The sequence below is a fragment of the Capricornis sumatraensis genome, chromosome 3 (assembly GCF_032405125.1).
Source record: "Capricornis sumatraensis isolate serow.1 chromosome 3, serow.2, whole genome shotgun sequence".
In the NCBI taxonomy this organism is placed as follows: domain Eukaryota; kingdom Metazoa; phylum Chordata; class Mammalia; order Artiodactyla; family Bovidae; genus Capricornis; species Capricornis sumatraensis.
In genome coordinates this window covers 62,379,714-62,399,685 of record NC_091071.1, presented here as the reverse complement: position 1 = coordinate 62,399,685, position 19,972 = coordinate 62,379,714, and the positions used below count along the sequence as shown (strand labels likewise).

Sequence of the window (19,972 nt, the reverse complement as noted above, 5' to 3'; positions counted from 1 at the left end):
TAGCACAGAGTGGATGAACACAGAGAGGAATTACGCTTTGGCCATGAAGGCCTAGTTGGCACTGAGAAGGAGGAGTATATGATGTACAAACAGTGAAAGAGGACTATGGCAACATGGGGCAAAAAGGGATCAGAGTGCTGTGGTCTTCACAAGTCTCCATCTGTGAGCTTGGGCCCGGAGGCAAGACATGAGTTGAAGAGCTGGCGAAGAACAAGGGAGCTTATGCACATTGCCCTTTCACTCTGCTGAAAAAAGTCACTTTACAGGCTGCTCCACATCACTTTGAAGAATACTCCTATCCCAGCAAGCTTGACAGGGCCACGGTCAGCAGGGGCCTAGGCTTCCTGTGTTGTTACACCCGAGCCAGAAAGCTCGGCTGGTGGCAACCAGGTGAACAAGGAAGATCCCATGGAGGACTTGCGAGAAATGAGAGCAAAGGTCTCATGAGTCAACTGTCATCGAGACCTGAGCAAGACCCGAGAGGGGAGCAAGGCTGGGTTAACGCTGAGGGAACACATTTGAAGCCAAACATAGAGATTACAACCACAGAGCTGTGTAACAGCACCTAGGCCTCTGCGTCTGGCCACCATCAAAGAGTTTTAAAAACTTGATTGAAGTAGAGTTGATTTACAACTGTATTAATTTCTGATGTACAACAAGATTATTCAGATACACATAAACACACGGTTTATCACAGGATATTGAATATAGTTTCCTGAGATATACAGTAAGGCCTTGTTGTTTAACCATTCTCTATATAATGGTTTGCATCCCAAACTCCCAATCCTTCCCTCCTTCCCCACCATTGTCCCCCCTGACAACCACAAGTCTATTTTCTATGTCTGTGAGTCTGTTTCTGTTTTATAGATATGTTCATTTGTGTCGTAGTTTAGATTCCACATAGAAGTGAAAACAGATGGTATTCATCTAACTTACTTCACTCAGTATGATTATCTCTAGGTTCATCCACATTGTTGTAAATGGCATTATTTCATTCTTTTCATGAACAAGTAGTATTTCATTGTGCGTGTGAGTATATATATATACATATACACATACATATATATACATATACATGGGGCTTCCCAGGTGGCGCTACTGGTAAAGAACTTGCCTGCCAATGCAGGAGGCATAAGAAATGCGGATTTGATTCTTGGGTCAGGAAGATCCCCTGGAGGAGGGCATGGCAACCCACTCTAGTATTCTTGCCTGGAGAATCCTCATGGACAGAGGACCCTGGTGGGCTAGAGTTCATGGGGTCGCAAAGAGTCATATAAGACTGAAGTGACTTGTGTACACACACACATAAATATACAAATATACATATATACATACACACACACACACACACACACACACACACACACACACACACACCCCACATCTTTATCCATTCATCTGTTGATGGATATTTAGATTGTTTCCATGTCTTGGCTATTGAAAATAGTGCTGCTGTGAACATTCGGGTGCATGTATCTCTTTGAATTATAGTTTTGTTTGGATATATGCCCAGGAATGAGATTACTGGATCATATGGCAATTCTATTTTTAGTTTTTTGAGGAACCTCCATACTGTTTTTCATAGTGACTTCCCCTATTTACATTCTCACCAACAGTGTAGGAGGGTTCCCTTCTCCACACCAAAGGGATTGAATTTTAATGGCAGAATTGGAACTGGACAAAATTTGAATTAGCAAATGAAATCTCTCAAATGCTCTCATACAACTTACATGTTGATATTCTTACATGTTTTTCCAGAATAGAATATCAGCACTAGTGGTAAAGAATCTGCCTGCCAAAGCAGAAGACCCAAGAGACACAGGTTTGATCCCTGGTTTGGAAAGGTTCTCTGGAGTAGGAAATGGTAACCCCCTCCAGTATCCTTGCCTGGAAAATTCAGTGGATAGAGGAGCCTGGCGGGTCACAAAGAGGCAGACATGACTGAGCACATGTATACACATTCTGTTTTCTGACCAATGTCTTTCCTCATGTCTTCTGAATTTGCCCTTTGCATTTACTGAGAGTGTATAAAGCAAATTCATTCCTGTTTATTTAGCAGATGATAGGAAGTAATACAAATAATCACTATAGTTTAATGAGAACTATGTATTTCTTCTTTATTTTGTGTTTCACAATTACTTTTCAGTCAGTCAACAAATATTTTTGAATGTCTGCTGAGTTCCAGGCATATTGTTCTTAACAGCCATGTGAGGGAACAAGAGATTTTCCTTCTTAGGTGACAGAGGAAAATGTGTCTCAGAGAAGTTAAATAAATTTCACAAAGTCATACTTGTACCAGGGACAAACTTAGTATTTGTACTCAATCTGTCTGGCCCTGAGGCCTCTGCTCTTAAATCCTGGACTACGGTGCCATGCAGAAAAGGATTTCTATGGTTAGGCATTGAGAGAGGGGCATTTCCAAGAAGACCATTCATCTTGGGTGGAAAAGTAGAATTTAAAAACTTGCTTTTTGCAAATAGTGTCTACTCTTCCTTCTTACAGATGAGAAAAGATACAGAGAAAGATTGAGCAATTTCTCTTATGTTTATAGGACTGTAAAAGAAAGATAGCTTCAGTAAAGAAACTCTGAACCTGAAGAACTCTCCCTTACCTGATTCTTTTTCTTTCCTGCAATCAGCAACAGAGCCAAATGTCTCGAGTTCCTGATGTTAGATTTGAATTGCTCTCTCAATCTTTCCATAACACTGAAACGCCACTACTGTAATAACCACTCTTTCTGGAATTTTGTTTTGTATTTTTAATTTTATTGCATATTTTGAATGAAGTGGATTCTCTTGTTAATCAAGGGTTAGTTTTAAAGTCAGTGCCTAAAGCAAAAATCTGGTGTCGTCAAAATTATCATGAACTCCCTTAAATCATGCTTAAAGTTTAATGTATGCTTGCTTCCCTGGTGGCTCAGATGGTAAAGCATCCACCTGCAATGCAGGAGACCTGGGTTCAACCCCTGGGTTGGGAAGATCCCCTGGAGGAGGGCATGGCAACCCACTCCAGTATTCTTGCCTGGAGAATCCCCATGGATTGAGGAGCCTGGCAGCATACAGTCCATGGGGTCACGAAGAGTTGGACATGACTGAGCGACTAACCACTCGAAGCACACACACTGTAATACATACTTACACTGAGGACTAAGAGCCACTGAGCTAAACTAAAGGATAAATGAGACAGCTATACTTAGCTATGAGGACATTCGCATCATTCTTTAAGATAATTCTCAAGTTCTTACTGAGAATGGGGAAAGGATAGAGACTTCAAAAGTGCTTTTTCTTGCCTACAAGTTGAACTCCATTCTATCTTAAAATTAAGCCATCATAATCTTAACACATACCACATTTGTCATTGTGCTGAGGATTAAAGGAAAATATGAAAGTTAACAAGGGGTTGATGGCGGAAGTGTAGTAAGTACTTGAAAAATATTTGCTGGTTCTTTAAATCTTGACTGATCAGACATATCTTTGAAAAACCACTAAGAAGAGCATCGCCACCTGCTGCCTGTTACTCACCCTGGGTGACTTTTTCTCCACGTGGCCCCACTGAACAGCTGTTACTCTCAGATCCTTGGCCACTGGTCTCATCTTCATGGGAATTAGACTCTGAAGCCACTGGTGCATTAAATGCATGTGTGACATGACTCCACCCCATTCCTAAAGGTTATCATAAAAGGATCATTTCCTAATGGCACAGAAATAAATTGAAAAGCTAAACATTTACTTGAAGGAGGAGGTGGTAGATCAAGGACCAGGATAATTTGTTGTTGTTGTTTAACTTTGAATTAAAATAGCCAGATTTTCTCCCACAGCATTTTCTAAGAAAGATCAACGTGCCAGGAAAGTACTTATGAATTGCTCTGTGTATCACACTTCACAGAACTATAGCAGTAGAAAGGAGGTGAGTGATTTTTTTTCCCTTCATGAGCCCAACAAATATATTGACAAAAACCTCCTATATGCTGTAAGAGAGTTTATTCCTTATCCTTAATCCTAAATTAACCCTAACGGGGATAGTCTTTAAACCCAAATACAGTTAAATTTCTTAATTTTAAGAGAAGTCTTTCAAGATAATATGTCTGTAATTGTCTGCTGCTGCTGCTGCTGCTGCTAAGTCGCTCCAGTCATGTCCGACTCTGTGTGACCCCATAGACAGCAGCCCACCAGGCTCCCCCGTCCCTGGGATTCTCCAGGCAAGAACACTGGAGTGGGTTGCCATTTCCTTCTCCAATGCATGAAAGTGAAAAGGGAAAGTGAAGTCGCTCAGTTGTGCCCGACCCTCAGCAACCCCATGGATGGCAGCCTTCCAGGCTCCTCCATCCATGGGATTTTCCAGGCAAGAGTACTGAAGTGGGGTGCCATTGCCTTCTCTGGTAATTGTCTGAATTATATGCAAAGCTCATTTCTCTTATTCCCATGTAGAAAACGATCTGAGTATCATTGTTCTCACTTAAACTACCCCCAGAATAGAACCGAGTGCTTGTGTATTTACTAGATCTGTAAGGAACCTGATATACTGGATCCAGTCTGGAAAGAATCTCTCCATTGCACACATGGTGCAGAACAGGTTATTTCTGGCAAGAACAGTGTGACCTCCATGTAAATCCCTTTGGAATGAATATTTCACATTTGGTTTTTCTTTCCTTCACATCTCCCTTTTTCTTCAAACCTTTTGTTTGATGGTCAAATAGAAGTTTATGAGTAGGTTAGAATAAACAAGGATATAGGCACAAAGATAACATTTTCTCCCTCTGGGTTCTAGCTCTTTTTGACTATTTTACATGGTACCACTCAGTTCTTAAGAAGACAAGGAGGAGACAAATCATCTCTTTTGGCCCAGGCTTGGGAAAGAGTAAGGAGTTGCTTGGGCTGTGCTCTAAGATGCTAATAAATATCTTTTCTTTTTCCCTTGTTAAGCACAGGATCCGAAGCAGGCTGCACCAAATCAAACAGAGCTGATATCAAGACTTGGCACACTGTAGTCTTTTTAAAATAGCTATGAGATTAATTATGTTGAGCAGGAACCATGAATCATCAGCATAATTCTTATATCATGCTGTTTCACAAAGATGTTTAATACTGTTTACTTCTTGACTAATCTGAAGAGAAAACAACATGAAAACAAACAAAACAAAATGAAGAAACACTTGCAGAACCCTGAACATTTCCTTTCATGAATCCAAAGGCTGGAGAATGAGTTTGGTTAGAACCTATATACAAAATGTAGCTTCTGATCAGAGCACTGATTTCTACCTTATCTGCAGAGATTCAATTTTCCTCTGCATTTAGTTTAAAAAACAAAACAAAACAAAGCTTCAGCATCTTTTCTTAAATATCACCCAAGATAACTTCTGGTGGGTCCCAGTTTGGCAAGCTAATTCCTAATTCAGGCCTTGTGCAAGCTTTCAAATGCCATGGAGGCCAGGGGCAACAAGGTGCGGTAATTGTCAGTTCCCCATATTTGCTGCCTCCTACTGTTGCTCTGGCTTATTCCTTGCTCTTCAAGTTGGTTGCTGCTGGGCGAAGAACTTTATGCATTGACCATTTCTTACTTTTTCTGAAATGAGTCCATCTTAGAGATGTATAAACTAGACTCCAAAGTAGAACATTAGCAAGCTAGTTGATTTATAATTTATGGTTTTCTTTTTATCTAAATTGACCTAAATGGTTTTAGGATGATCTTGAGATTATTAACATTGAATACATCCATTTGTAATGTGCGAAGCACTTATTTTTTCTATTTATTCAACAAATATTTATTGAAATCTATGGAGCATGTACTCTGCTATGAGCTGCAGGTATGAAACTGAACAAAAGCACTTGAGGCCGTGTTAGAGTGGCAAGTGCATATTAAACACACATACAAGGACACATAATGACTAGCACACAGTGAGTGCCTGGCTGCTCTGTGCACTAGTCATGTATTAACTCATCTAGGTAGAGCAAAGACTCTTGTGAGATACATATAATTATTATTTCTGTTTTACAGATTAGAAAGCCAGATGCACAGAGAAGTTAAGTAACTGCCCTAGGTCACAGAGCTGACAAATGTCTGAGACTAGATTCATGCCCAGGCAGCCTGGCTCCAAAATCCATTATATCCTTTTACAAAAGTGTCATCCTAGCAAATGTTTCTAAGTATTCTCTTAATACCCAACAATTTCATTTATTTATTTACACTCCAATTCTCCCCTGCAAATATTCTCTACATTTATCACTGATATTAAAAACTTTCATTACTGAATATTCCCTGAAGTAGATAAGAATTGTTAGACCATTTTAGAAAAGAGTAAACTCAAGTTCAAAATGTAAATTGATTCGTCACATAGTCAATCATTTGTTCACTTATTCAATAAACTGTTTTGTACACTAGGTGGCATACAAAGATGATTAAGACAATCTATCTCTAAGGAGCACGGAGAAATACTATGGGAATAATAAGAAATAAGCAATTAATGCTGCCTGAAGACCTCTCAGAGGAGGTGATAAAGGTGATTGGCAAGTCTTTTTCTACATCACTACCCTCCTTCTCAGATATGACACAGAGACTGAACTCGAAATTTGTGTTCTTGTGTATTAAAGTAATGAAGCTTTTCTCTTTCAGAATGTCCTAATCTCACCTAACTTGGATCAAAATAATCTCTTATGAACAATGTAATATAGTTAGTTCGCCTTGAAGCTCCACATTTTCTAAGATTCTACTGCTTTTAATCATTCAAATAATTATTGAGCATCTACTACCCAGAAGACACTGTTCTAGGTGTCCTGGTGAACACAAAATTGACATGTTTCCTACCCTGAAGGAAGTTTAATTTAGCAAAGGGAAATAAATCTATCCAGAAATATCTGTACCAGGAAGAATATATTTACTGCCAATGGAGGAGATCAACAGTCTAAACTTATGCATACATTCATGTCTTAGAAGTCAGCTGATAGCAGTACTGTTAAAGATATTCATGGATGAATGACAACAAAACTGAATGTCTTGATTATAAGACTATTAAATATAGACTGAGTTGTGGGCTTTCATGAAAAATGTTAAGATGTTAAAGGTGTTCCTTAATTTTGATTAACTTTTCTATTTTAGATAGATATTTAATAATCATATGCTAATTGCTGTTGTTTTTCCGTCATCCAGGGGTGTCCAACTCTTTGTGACCCCGTGGACTGCAGCATGTCAGGCCTCCCTGTCCCTCACGAGGGAGCATAAGATAGAAACTTCATGGCATGCTACTCAAGACCTCTTAATGCTTGCCTCTTTTACTCCTTGCCTCTCATTACTCTCAGCTTATACCCTACACTCTTGGCAAAACAAATTACCTTAGGTTCCCCAAACATGGCACAGTGTTATACTGTGTAGCCTTCCCCAGATCCCTTCATGTCTAGTCTTCCGGTTTAGCTCACTGGTAGCTCCTCTGGAGAAGCCTTGCTTGACGCTTTCCCTGGGTCAGGTTAAGGATCTCCTGTATGTTCCCTATTGCCCTAGGGTTACTTCATCATGGCTTCTCCCACAGCACACAACACTTCCGTTTCCGTCTCTCTCCTCCAAGTGAGGCTGACGGGGTCTTGAAGAAAAGGATTTTACTTCTCACTGCTTTAGCTCAACTATCCATATACTGCATGACCACAGTGGGTTATACAGGGTACACAACATACTGAAGTGGAAGTGAAGTGAAGTCGCTCAGTCGTGTCCGACTCTTTGTGACCCCATGGACTGTAACCTGCCAGGCTCCTCCGTCCACGGGATTTTCCAGGCAAGAATACTGGAGTGGGTTGCCATTTCTAGCTGAATGCAAATGGGGAAGAAGGGAGGGAGTAAAAGGAAGTTGCTTTTCTAAGAGAAATGGAAGTTGTTCTGAAAGTGAGAAATCAGAGGTTGCTAAGAATTATGAAACCGAAAGCAGTTACACTATCCTTGATGTCTAATGACAATTAGCTTAAGTTCTTGAATTCATTTCTATCACTTCAGCAAATTTCTTCTGAATAACATTTTTTGGGTTTTCTACTTGGACACATTTCTTCTTTTAATCTGTACCACGCTGGACCATTTTCATTAATTGTTTCTCACATCTGGCCTAAAACATATCTATTTTGAAAAAGGTAGAAAAGTGTGTATATACATTTTTAAAAATTAACCAAACTCAGTGCTTAATTATTTGGTTTCTGTCTGAAACAATAATGCTCCTATCAGTTCAGTTCAGTTCAGTCGCTCAGTCATGTCCGACTCTTTGCGACCCCATGAATCGCAGCACGCCAGGCCTCCCTGTCCATCACCATCTCCTGGAGTTCACTTAGACTCACATCCATCGAGTCCGTGATGCCATCCAGCCATCTCATCCTCTGTCGTCCCCTTCTCCTCCTGCCCCCAATCCCTCCCAGCATCAGAGTCTTTTCCAATTAGTCAGCTCTTCGCATGAGGTGGCCAAAGTACTGGAGTTTCAGCTTCAGCATCATTCCTTCCAAAGAAATCCCAGGGCTGATCTTCTTCAGAATGGACTGGTTGGATTGCCTTGCAGTCCAAGGGACTCTCAAGAGTCTTCTCCAACACCACAGTTCAAAAGCATCAATGCTGCTATAGGCATTACTTTTTGTATTGCTGTAAATATCTGAAGACAGCAACATCATTCTTTAAAAAAAGATATCAACTTTTCAGCAGTGATGGCAGAAGCAGGAGAAGCTGTGAAAATTACTATATTTCAAAGTGTTTCTAGTGTGTTCCTCCAGTCACCCCAACTTTTGCTTCACCTGTGCCTTTAGGCTGATGACCCAAGAAGCAGACCATGTGGCTTTGGCCTCAGTCTCCCCTGCTTTCTTTTTCCAATGAAATCATATGCTTGGGAATGGAAAGCATAGGAATGAAACTTTGTGACCCATCAGTCATGTTTTACAGATTTAGGGTCAATCATCGTTGTCATATAAATACAGGCTTATATTATTCCACTTTTGAAAATGTATATTTATCTCTTTCTGGTTTAAACCACATTCCCTAACAATGATTAACAGATTTTGAGTGATCAATACACATTAACCACAGCTTCTTTTGTGAACATGCCAGAAATATAATCTGGCATGTTATTTCATGATAGGTAATCATGAAAGATAAAAATTTGAAGAGATCAAGATGAATTATAATAATAAGTGTTATGTTTATATTTCATGCCATGTCCTCATAACTCTTAGCAACATCTGGTAACCAGAGAAACTCTTCTCCAACCAGCTATCATCCAGTGTCAACAATCAACCCATACTTGTATTTGTTGTTGAGTAATTTAGCAAATAGCCTCACCAAATGCAGTAGATAATTCTAAAATGAAAAAGGAGTCCCTCTGGTTCTTGAGTTACATGACTCAGTCTCCATTTGAATCTGGTTATGAAAAACATCAGTAGCACTTGTAAAATTTCAGGATACAAAATTGATACACATAAATCTGTTGCTTTCCTATACCTTAATGATGAACTATCAGAAAGAGAAAGCAAGAAAACAATCCTATTTAAAACTGTAACAAAAAGAATAAAATATAATACTTAGGAATAAACTTAACCAAGGAGGTGAAAGACTATAAAACACAAGACTGAAAACTATAAAAACTGATGAGGGAAACTGGAGATGCTACAAAGAAATGGAAAGATATAATGTCTTCTTAGGTTGGAAGAATTAATATTATTAAAATATCCATATCTACCCAAAGTAATCTACAGATTTAATGCAATCAAAATACTCATGAAATTTTTCATAGAACTAGAACAAATAATCCTAAAATGTATATGAAACCACAAAGACACTGAATTGCCAAAGCAATTTTGAGAAGAAAAAAAAAGAATAAAGCTGGTAATATCATGCTCCCTGACTTTAGACTATATATTACAAAGCTACAGTAATCAAAATAGCATGGTACTAGCACAAAAACAGATAAATAGAACAATGGAAGAGAACAGGGAGCCCAGAAATAAACCCACACACCAAGGTCAACTAATCTACAACAATGGAGATAAGAATATACAGTGGATAAAAGATAGTCTCATCATTAAGCAGTGCTGGGAAAACTAAACAGCTACATGTAAAGGAATGAGATTAGAACATTTCCTCATACCATATACAAAAATAAACCCCAAATGGATTAAAGATGACCTAAATGTATCACCTGAAACTTTAAAATTCCTGGAAGAGAACACAGGCAGAACACTCTTTGACATAAATCATAGCAATACATACATACATACATATATATATATATATATATATTTGGATTGGTCTCTTAAGACAAAGGAAACAAAAGCAAAAATAAATAAATTGGGACCTAATTAAACTTAAAAACTTTTACACATCAAAGGGAGCCATTGACAAAATAAAAAGACAACTTACTGAATGAGAGAAAATATTTAGGAATTATATGATTGATAAGAGGTTAATATATAAAATGTGTAAACAGCTGATATGTCAATATCAAAAACTGAAAATAAATGGGCAAAAGATCTGAATCTACATTTTTTCCCAAAGAAGGCATACAGATGGCCAACAGACACATGAAAGATGCTCAATATCACTAATCATGAGAAATGAAAATCAAAACTAAAATGAGATATCACCTCACACCTGTTAGAATCGCCATCATCAAAAAGGTCACAAATAAGAAATATTGGTGAGGATGTAGAGAAAAGGGAACGCTTGTGCACTGTCAGTGGGAAAGTAAACTGGTGCAACCACTATGAAAAACCGTATGGAGAGTCTTCAGAAAAACTAAAAATAGAACTGCCATCTGATCTAGCAATCCCACTGGGAATACAGTCAGAGAAAATGAAAACATTATTTTGAAAACCCTACGTTCACAGCAGCATTATTTACAATAGCCAAGATATAGAAGCAATCTAAATGTCCATGAACAGCTGAATGAAACAAGATGTCATGTGTAAACATACATATTATATACTCAGTCATAAAAAGAATGAAATTCTGCATTTACATCAATGTGGGTGGCCCCAGAGAGTACTATCCTTAGTAAAATAAGTCAGTGAAAGATAAATACACTGTATTATCACTTATATGTAAAATCTAAAATATTAAGCAAAGGAATGTATACAACAAAACAGAGACACACTCATGGACACAGAGAAAAAGAACCAGTGGTTACCAGTGGAGAGACAGAGGAGGATGGATAGGACAGGATATGAGATTAAGAGATACAAGCTACCGTGTATAAAACGGATAAGCAACAAAGATATATTGTATAGCACAGGGAAATAAAGTCATGTTTTGTAATGATGCAAGTAAAAGAGAAGAGTGAAAAAGTTTGCTTAAAGCTCAACATTCAGAAAACTAAGATCATGGCATCTGGTCCCATCACTTCACGGGAAGTAGATGGGGAAACAGAGGAAACAGTGTCAGACTTTATTTTTTTGGGCCCCAAAATCACTGCAGATGGTGCCTGTAGCCATGAAATTAAAAGACGCTTGCTCCTTGGAAGAAAAGCTATGACCAACCTAGATAGCATATTCAAAAGCAGAGACATTACTTTGACAGCAAAGGTCCGTCTAGTCAAGGCTATGGTTTTTCCAGTGGTCATGTATGGTTGTGAGAGTTGGACTGTAAAGAAAGGTGAGCACCAAAGAATTGATGCCTTTGAACTGTGGTGTTGGAGAAGACTTTTGAGAGTCCCTTGGACTGCAAGGATATCCAACCAGTCCATTGGAGATGGACTAAACAGTCTAAAGGAGATCAGTCCTGGGTGTTCATTGGAAGGACTGATGTTAAAGCTGAAACTCCAGTACTTTGGCCACCTCATGTGAAGAGTTGACTCATTGGAAAAGACTCTGATGCGGGGTTGGGGGCAGGAGGAGATTGGGGGCAGGAGGAGAAGGGGACGACAGAGGATGGGATGGTTGGATGGCATCACCAACTCAATGGACACGAGTTTGAGTAAACTCCGGGAGTTGGTGATGGACAGGGAGGCCTGGCGCGCTGCGATTCATGGGGTCACAAAGAGTCAGACACGACTGAGCGACTGAACTGAACTGAACTGAATCTACAAAAAGATTGAATCACTGTGTTGTATACTTGAAAATAACATAACATTACTATAATAGTGTCTCAGTGGTAGAATCTGCCTGCAAAGCAGGAGATACAGGTTTGATCCCTGGGTTGGGAAGATTCCCTGCAGAAGGGAATGGCAACCTACTCCAGTATTCTTGCCTGGGAAATCCCACGGAGGGAGGAGCCTGATAAGCTACAGTCCATAGATTGGGTTGCAAAAGAGTCGGGCATGACTTGGCAACTAAACAACAAGGATAATTTTTCAAAAAGAGAAAGAAAAGCATCAGTAGCAACACTACTGCTATGGGCCTGTGTGCCAACATTGCCACCTATTGCTCTTTCCAGGCACAAACCATCACACCTCAAACCAAAGACCAGAGACACTCTCTAGGTAAGAAACACTCTGGAGCCTTGGGTACTCACGGACCCCTTACAGGATGAAAAGGAAATCAATGTCGCTCCTGAAGCTACAGAGTAAAGGTAGTGGGGCACTCTTACTAACGTGGACAATTAGGTGGTGATTATACTTAACTGAATTTCACAAATTGGAGTTACGTTGGCTTACAGACTTTTCGCATGCTTTATTCTCTGCTATATTCCCAGCATTGAGAACAGTGCATGGCACACACTCGCAGCTCAATAAATATTTTTTTTTATTTTTTTTAATACTTTTGAAATAAATGAATCCCTAAAGAAAATAAGTAATCATTCTCATAAATTTGCCACACTACCTATTTAGCAACTTCAATTTTAAAAAATTCTGTGACTTTTCTCTAGTAAATAAGAACATCCTTAGATATGGATAGAATTGGTAGAGAAAGGGACAGATAACAAGAGGAGGAAAGAAGAGGAAAAGAGGGGGTTTCCTGATGATTGCAACACAATATACCAGATACACATGATAAAAACCTGGATGAAAAAAGAATAAATATGACATGGAAAACGTACTAAGAATAGTCCATCCTGCAGATGAGATTATGACATTTATTCCTTTTTAACAAAATTCAAAAAAGTTAAAGGTTATTTTAAAAATCATATATTTTGCTTTTTACTGAGCAAAAACACTCAAGCTGTCACATTCACTAATTGATATACTACCTATGGCACTAACATTTTTTCACATTGGTAGTTGACACAGAAGTTAAAGAATATTGGCTTAGCTTTAACAAACTTGGAACAAGAGGTTGCGTGCTAAAAAAATGATTTCACTTATCAAGCATGAAACTGGTTTTCGAGGTAAAGTGAAAAGTGAAAGTGAAAGTTGCTCAGTCCTGTCTGACTCTTTGCAACCCCACGGACTAAACAGTCCATGGAATTCTCCAGGCCAGAATACTAGAGTGGGTAGCTGTTCCTTTCTCCAGGGGATCTTTCCAACCCAGGGATTGAACCCAGGTCTCCCGCATTGCAGCTGGATTCTTTACCAGCTTAGCCACCAGGGAGGCCCAAGTTTCTTCTTCTTTTTTTTCTTAAAGCCCTGATGTCCTGTTTTTTTCACAGTGCCAATATCCAGATTTGCATATGTGGGGCAAATCCCCACTGCTTCTGTCCGTCTTACTGTGGGTCAGGATGCCTGACTCTGGCCCCTCTTTACCTGGGCTATTCTCAGTGTTGGATTTGCAACCTCCAGGGTTGAGGAAATGTCCTCCCCTGAGACAAAGAGCAGGGTTGCTTACTGTTTGCTACAAAACAGCTAGTTCCCCAAGTTTAGGATTCTCCCCTGCAGTGATGCCCTCATTCAGAGGGCCCCATCTGCATTGCCTCCGGAGGAGAAATTGGGATTTGGGGAACTGATGTGACTTCTGACACTCTGGTTACCGCTTTGGCTTTGAGTAGCAAAGTGTTTCAAAACTGATTCAGAAGTCACGAGTCTTCTGTGAGCATCCGTGAACTGTGGCAAGTAAACATGTTAGCTAGAAAGTTGTGTAAAAAGCCTCAGACGCCTCCCGGCTGTTGGCAGCATGGCTTCATTAAGGATGTAGACAACCGCAATCAAAAAACCCCAGCACACTCAGGGCACAATGAAGTGAATTTTCAGAAGGAAAGCTCAATGCTTCAGAGATAAATTGATGATGTAAAATGAAGATATAACTTTAATAGTGAAAACAAAACTTCCAGACTAGAAAAAAATATTTTAAGGGATTTAAAAATTATAATAATGTCTTAAATCCAGTGCTTTATTTTAACCAGGGTTATTTATGAGTGCCATGCCCAAAACATGGTAAAGTAGTAAGAGTTTTATAAAATTTGGAAGCTCTACAATATAAGTCAGAAAGAAAAATACCATTTACGAGTCTCGAGAAGAGTTTCTTTCTTTAATTTAAATGGATTTGCTCACTATATTATTTCATCTTAGAAGCCGGGGCCTAGCACGTGCCTATGTTCAGTGGTGTCTGAATCTTTGTGACCCTATAGCCAGGCTCCTCTGTCCAGGGATTTTCCAAGCAAGAATACTGGAGTGGGTTGCTGTTTCCTATTCCAGGGTATCTTCCCAACCCAGGGATCGAACCCACGTCTCTTTTGCCTCCTGGATTGCCAGGTGGATTATTTATTACTATGCCGCCTGGGAAGCTCATGCATTATTTAACCATTTATTGCTTATTAATAATATGGTAAATAATTCATTTCAAGAATCATGATTTAAACATCCACTTTCTAAATTTTAGGTTCTATTTTTGCTGAGGTAAAAGTTTCCATCATCTTTCAAACTGAATCCTTAGATTTGGAGTTGGAGATTATTTTCCTGATGCTTTGAAAAGGGAGAATGAATTCTACACCTGTCTAAGTACCACTTGGCTATAGAGAATTCTATAGTATGGATAAACTTAGTATGGATAAGTCCCGATTGAACTAATTATAACTTGAATGGTGTGGCATTCAAATCATGAAATGGGATCTAGAAGTCAAGTCTTTGGGGTTAAGAAATATGATTTGTTAGGATTTGACCTGAATTACTGTATAAGCTGGAGAAAGTAACCACTCTATTCTTCAATTATTTAAAAATTACTATTGCAAAAGATAGCATTCCTTCTTATTCAAGATCCAGGAATAAGGTAAGATGAAAAATTTCCCTGTCGAGTTGCCAGATAATGAGAGCAGAGAAAGCAAGGGTAAGAGAGTGAGAATGAGACAGAGAGAAGCTTTACTTTTTGTAGGACTATAAAGTATTGGGCTTGTGCTGAAACTTCGTTTCATTGTAGCCCAATGTTCTATAATTCTTTTCCTTAGAAACAGCATTAATTAACTGGCGGATGACCAACTCATTTTGTAGAATAAGAGTATAATTTGTAGAATAAGAAATTTTAAAATCTCTTATTCAAAAATAGGACTGTTGAAAAGAAGTTAAGCCAGCACTTATCATTTACTTAGCTCAACAGCTCCAGAAAATGTCTGTTTCTTCTCTTAAAGAAATCCAAAGCAACAAATAATTTGACAAATATTTCTTTAACATGTTGTCCCTACCATAATCCTAGCGCCTCTATTTTGGAACTTTACTATGCATGCTTTCCATGTTTCTTATTAGTAAAAAAACTTTAAGTCACAGTTTTCATATCTACCAGGACATAGTATTCAAATTGTTGATGTCATGCCCTTAAATCACAATATATCTAGCTTTTGGGGGTTCCCCATTCATTTCCTGTCATATTGACCAGTTTTAAGAACAACAGTGAAATGTAAGGTATTAATTCCAATAAGGCAATTTAAAGGTGTATGTTCAATTGAGAAAGGCAGACAATTTTTCAAAAAATATTGCCATCCTCAGATACTCAAGTGACAGGAACACATGAACATTACCACTCAGAGCCACCAACTACAATCAATTTTAAAAGACTCAAACAAGAGAAACAGTATTTCCTTCACTCAAAAAGGCCTGGAAAGAATCTAAGACAATATTTTCCTTTGGCTGATTTACAAAGGAACAGAGGATACATTAGGACTTCGGGATTAACATATACACGCTATTATATATAAAACAGATAACCAAGAAGGACCTACTGTAAAGCATAGGTAATTATACTCAGTATTTTTTAATAACCTCTAAGGGAAAAGAATCTGAAAAAAAAAAAAGATATATATGTATATATAACTGAATCACTTTGCCGTACAACTGAAAGTAGTGCAGCGCTGTAAATCAACTATACTCCAATCTAAGACAAACCAAGGCAGGGCAGTCAAGCAGAACTCTATGACTGCATGCCAAAAGCCTGCAATATTTGTGTATCATTATTAATAAATGAAAGAGGATTTTAAAAATGGGAAGACTTTTTTGTTAAAAGTTTCAGGGTTTTATTTTTTTAACCTTGATATATTTTATAATTCCCTTCCTCCAGGAGAAACACTGCCATGTTGGCACACAGGTGTCCACTTCAAACAGACCAATGAAAGCGCGAAGATAAAATTCCCCCTGATCTTTTTAAGTGACTCTTTACATGTCAAAGCACAGAGTCTCTTAGTTTTAGTCACGGAGGGGAATATACTTTCAAAGCTCCTTTTTTGCTGCTGTCAACTATGAAACTCTATGTGGACCCGAGGCTTCTGGGATGTGCGCCAGCCTGCTGACGCAACAGGCCTCATACTGGTTTGCTCTGATGACCTAAAACGACCACTTCACCTCACACTTACCTTGTTTGCGCTGTTAAAAAACTCATTTGCCTTTCTTAACCAGCTTTTCCTTTCCTCCATGAGCTGACCAAACTCCTTTTGAAGCTGATTCAGTTTCTGGTTAGAGAGCTGCAGGTGTTCGCTCTGCACATGCTCCTTGGAGAGGAGAAGCCCCAGCGCCTCGCTCTTCAGTGTCTCAATCACAGCATTCCATTCCTGCAAGAGAGCACTCTTCAGTTGCTTTCACACATAAAATAAACGGCAATCTTGGGTAAGGCCCAGAGGACAGTGGGATGTGTTGAATGTATAAGACACTTGTCGTTATTTTCAGATCCTAAAGCAGTAAATGCTACATTATAGGTTTGAGTGCCATGACATGGTAGGTTAAAAAGAGACACAGAAAAGAAGCTAAAAAAAAAAGAGGGTTGATAGTAGAAAGGGGCAGGTCAACTGAGATGTGTGAGTGATTGAGGGTCTGCTGCTGCTGCTGCTGCTAAGTCGCGTCAGTCGTGTCCGACTCTGCGACCACGTCGATGGCAGCCCACCAGGCTCCCATGTCCCTGGGATTCTCCAGGTAAGAACACTGGAGTGGGTTGCCATTTCCTTTTCCAATGCATGTAAGTGAAAAGTGAAAGTGAAGTCGCTCAGGCATGTCCAACTCTTAGCGACCCCATGGACTGCAGCCTACCAGGCTTCTCCGCTCATGGGATTTTCCAGGCGAGAGTACTGGACTGGGGTGCCATCGCCTTCTCCGTGATGGAGGGTCTAGTTGTGCTGAATTCAGGTCACCTGCCATTTCCTTTAACACTATCTGAAATTATACCCCAAATATGGTCATTTTTTGGTATACCAGCATTTTTCAATCTCTAACTCATTTTTACCTTTTATTCACTTAAGTAGTTTAAGGACCTCTCTCTCCCACAATTCAGTCTCCTTGGCAATGTAGGCAAATATGCACAAGAAAGGAAGGGAAATCTCATAATTTATAGCTATTGTTTGTGCATCTGCCTACACTTAGAACTGAAATCAAGATCGGTTCTTTTCCACAAAGTTAATAGCTGTTATTGTGCAGTACTCTCTCCTTCTCGACCCTGGCTTCACCTCTTAGTGTTTCATGATCAATGATTTATAAACATTTCAAAAAGCGAAAAGAGGCAGTCTTCTACTTTCTACTGCGTGAGGGTGAAAAACACTAAAGCTTAAAACAGTAAACAGAGAAGAAAGAAAATAAAGAGTTGAAGTACACCAAAATATTAACATTCAATCTATTAGAAGGGAAATTCAAATTTCTTGCAAAAGAACTGAAGCCATATCTAGTTTCGTAGAATAATGCTTATCTCCAACAAAGGAGTCTCGTCAGTGAATTTTCTGGTACCATGTCAGCTGAGACTGAGCTGTAAGCATAGGCTGTTTGCTAAGGCATCAAAAATTAGCACTAATTTTATAAACTACAGTCTGACTCTAGCCTGGCTAGCTCCACAGTGCAAAATGTCCTGTTAATAAATTACACTTGTTACATTATATTGTATAAAACATAATTTCAGTGCAATTTACCATTATTATTTTCATTCATTTCACGTGACAGCTAAATACTGTGTACCTGGGACCATGCTCGGAATATAAAGAAAGATTAAAATGTAGTTCTTTCCTTTAACAATACATAAACTGCTGTTTTATGTAATTTTACATATACTTACATTATTAAATATATGCTGGTTCTACAAACACACAAATATACATACACAAAATTGTAGTATTTCAAATCACAGTTGGTAGAAGTTGAAAATGGAAATTGTGCATATTATTTTATGGACTCCATATAACCTTTTCTAATAACAATGCAAGAGAAAAATATTTTGATCAATGGATGCAAGAATAAGTACTGCAAATTAACAGAATGGCAATTTTTTGACTAACAATTATAAGCTATGTTTTGTAATAATAACCCTCACAAACTTAGGTTACATGCTATTATTTTCCTAGTATTTAAACAGACTCAAAGGAGTATGTTATTCAAGGTTATGTATCCAATAAGTGGCAGAACTAGGACTATTCATAGGTCTGCATACAATGCTACATTCCAGGGAATTGAGAGTAAGGAGACTTCAGAATCTCCAAATTTCTCAGTGAGTACAAAATGACTACTCTTAGGCATGAAGATGGGCTACATGAGTTCTCAAAACTCTTCTTCTTTTAAGAGCTATTTGTCCCCACTTAAGGACTGCTAATATGTGCCATGACATTATTTTGTAAAGCACTGTAAATATCCCTACCACTTAAAAACAATTATCTTAACCTTATTGGGAAAAGCAAATATTTCTAAAGCAGTTAGCATGATCTGAACACATAATAGGCACTCACTAAATATTAGTCCCACTTTTCTGTGCATCAACTTTACCATGGTTCATTAATGCCCTAAAATTTTTCATTATTTATGGGAATTCCTGTTTCCTAGTTCCAAAATAACAATAGTAGAGGCTTTCTCCAAATGTTATTGGTCAGTGTTGTGTACTGGTCAATAACATGAGGTAAACAAAATAAAGCAGGTTTCTTTACTGTAACACTTCTTGGTACTTTTACAATGTTAACTTGCATTGCCCATCAACAGGAAATTGGATTAAAGATTTACTGAGCATGGCCCTGCCCATCAGAACAAGACCCAAGTTCCCCCTCAGTCAGTCTCTCCCATCAGGAAGCTTCCATAAGCCTATTTTCCTTCTCCATCAGAGGGCAGCCAGAATGAGAACAACAATCACAGAAAACTAACCAATCTGATCACATGACCACAGCCTTATCTAACTCAATGAAACTATGAGCCATGCCGTGTAGGGCCACCCAAGATGGATGGGCCATGGTGGAGAGTTCTAACAAAACGTGGTCAGCTGGAGGAGGGAATGGCTAACCACTTCAGTAGTCTTGCCTTGAGAACCCCATGAACAATAATGAAGAGGCAAAATGATAGGACACTGAAAGATGAACTCCCCAGGTCAGTAGGTACCCAATATGCTACTGGAGATCAGTGGAGAAATAACTTCAAACAGAAGGTAAAGACAGAGTCAAAGCAAAAACAAAACCCAGTTGTGGATAGGACTGGTGATGGAAGTAAAATCCAATGCTGTAAAGAGCAATATTGCATAGGACCTTGGAATGTTAGGTCCATGAATCAAGGCAAATTGGAAGTGGTCAAAGAGGAGATGGCAAGAGTGAACACTGACATTTTAGGAATCAGCAAACTAAAATGGACTGCAGTGGGTGAATTTAACTCAGATGATCATTATATCTACTACTGTGGGCAAGAGTCCCTTACAAGAAATGGAGTAGTCAGCACAGTCAACAAAAG

The 19,972-nt window shown here is 38.8% G+C and overlaps 1 protein-coding gene across 1 annotated transcript in view; it reads right to left on the bottom strand.

The window, feature by feature from the left end:
* CCDC141 (coiled-coil domain containing 141) overlaps window positions 1–19,972 on the bottom strand; it is a 232,374-nt gene that overhangs the window by 76,383 nt on the left and 136,019 nt on the right. Inside the window, exon 7 of the mRNA XM_068969187.1 lies at window positions 16,654–16,848. Coding sequence (XP_068825288.1) covers window positions 16,654–16,848 — 195 coding nt within the window. The remainder of the gene's footprint in view (window positions 1–16,653; window positions 16,849–19,972) is intronic.